Here is a 1,863-nt window from a genome sequence, read left to right as displayed (position 1 = left end):
TTTTTTTTGTGGAACCGGGGATTGAACTCAGGCCTTTGCGCTTGCCAGGGAAGCGCTTATTCCATTGAGCCATCTCCCCTGCCCCTAATCATCTCCCTGGCCCCTGTTGTTTTCATTTTTATCACATTTTTTTAGCACATTTCCAGGAGGCTTCTATTGAGGTAGGACCTCACTGTGCAGTTCAGGCTAGAGCACATGGTGATTCTTCTGCTTTAGCCTCCTCCCGCAGGCTGGGATTCCAGGCATGTGCCCCCGCATATGACCTGCCTGACTTATCAATTGTTTTACGGTTATTGCACTACCCTTAAGAAAACTTTGCCTGTGATACGTCTTCTAAATACTTACTAAGTTTAGCTTTTATTGTGAGATGTGTAACCATCTCAAATTAGCTTTTAAATATGGTATGAGGTGGGATTAGGTTTCCTCCCCACGTGGACATTCAGGTGTACACACTTTGCTTTTGTGCAAATTCGTGTTCATTTTCTGACCTGATCCTTTATACACCTCAAATACCCACTAGCTGTCCATGGAACTGCACAAAAGATCCAAAGGGTAGCAGAAGATCTTGTGGCATGCTAGTGTCTTGGTATCAGAAGGAGCTTTACAAGTCGCACCCCCTCCCCATTCAGTGCCATTATGTAGGAGCTGTTCAGCCCCGAGTGTTCCCTGGAAGGATGTGAGCTGAAGCAACAAGCTTGATTGCTGTGATCTTTACCTTTGGCTCGCTTGGAGTGAAGAGCAGAGATCAATTCAGCTCTTTACTGAAGTCTTAATATATGGTGCCTACTACTACTTCTTGTTTTATCCTCATAGCAAATTTGCATAGCAGATTAGGAAATCCTGTAGGTTAGGAAATCCTGTAGATTAAGAAATCTGAGTAACAGAGCTGCTACGTGACTTCTATGTTACACAATTAGAAAATTGCAAAGGTAGGTGTTCTGTGAGACAGGAAAGTCTGGAGGAAAGCTAAAAACTTGATTCAAATGTAAGATTTCTATGAAAAAGTTAATGAATAATGTTAAAGAGTATAGAACTTGATAGTAAAATTCAATAAGTAACTAAATTAACTAAATTCTGTATCATTCCAGTCAAAGATAACTAAAAGAAAACTAAAACTTCAGTTTTCTAATGTCATTCCAAGTGAATGGTAATATGTACAGTAGCAAAAATTCTTGAAAACCTATTTGAGCTCAAATCTCTGAGCTTTAGTGTTGATTAGCAAGTAAAAATACCTCAGTATCAGAGGCAGCTCCAGAGTTCCCATCCTGCCCACAACCTAACAGCCTTAGTATGGTTATAGAGAAAAATGCTCACCCCCGAAAGCCACCGTGCCTCCCTGGTGGCCTCGAGCACGCGCTGACCTTTCTTCTGCTTGCAGGGATGTTGCAGAAGTGTCCTTCTGTCGATGATTTCGTGGACGCCCTTGTTTCTGACTTGCATCTGGACTTTGAAACTTTCTTCATGGATTCTCAGTAATGGAAGCACCCGGCTCATGCAGATAGTTCCTCTGCTGAAAGTGTTATCGTTGTGGAAACTTGTTTCTCACTTCATGATTGTCTTACGTACTAACTTGGCAAACCTCAAACTGATGGAGGTTGGAATAAATAACTTGTTTGAACTATATTTACTTTCTGCCTATTTGGGGAGTCTTGAACATGTGGAAAGGTACTCAGTGAACTAGTAAACTGCACGTGGAGTTGTTACATGCAGGGTACAGGTATTTCCTTAAAATTGCCAAGTTCCCCTGACTGGTTCCGCTTATTGTGGATTTTTAACTGGCTAACTTCAAAATTTAGGTAAAAACAAAATCACCTTAATTTAGAGCACAATTTAAAGTAGTCTTCAGGAAGATCACACACAGAG

The 1,863-nt window shown here is 41.2% G+C and overlaps 1 protein-coding gene across 1 annotated transcript in view; it reads left to right on the top strand.

The window, feature by feature from the left end:
• Nucleotides 1–1,623, top strand: part of Mipep (mitochondrial intermediate peptidase) — a 172,895-nt gene extending 171,272 nt beyond the window's left edge. Inside the window, exon 19 of the mRNA XM_004631111.2 lies at nt 1,379–1,623. Within this exon, the coding sequence (XP_004631168.1) occupies nt 1,379–1,476 (98 nt within the window). The 3' untranslated portion in view covers nt 1,477–1,623. The remainder of the gene's footprint in view (nt 1–1,378) is intronic.
• The last annotated feature ends 240 nt before the right edge of the window (nt 1,624–1,863 follow it).

Source organism: Octodon degus, unplaced genomic scaffold, assembly GCF_000260255.1.
Source record: "Octodon degus isolate 3935 unplaced genomic scaffold, OctDeg1.0 scaffold00038, whole genome shotgun sequence".
Lineage (NCBI taxonomy): Eukaryota > Metazoa > Chordata > Mammalia > Rodentia > Octodontidae > Octodon > Octodon degus.
The sequence above is the reverse complement of the archived record's forward strand: the minus strand, read 5'-3'. Positions and strand labels throughout refer to the sequence as shown.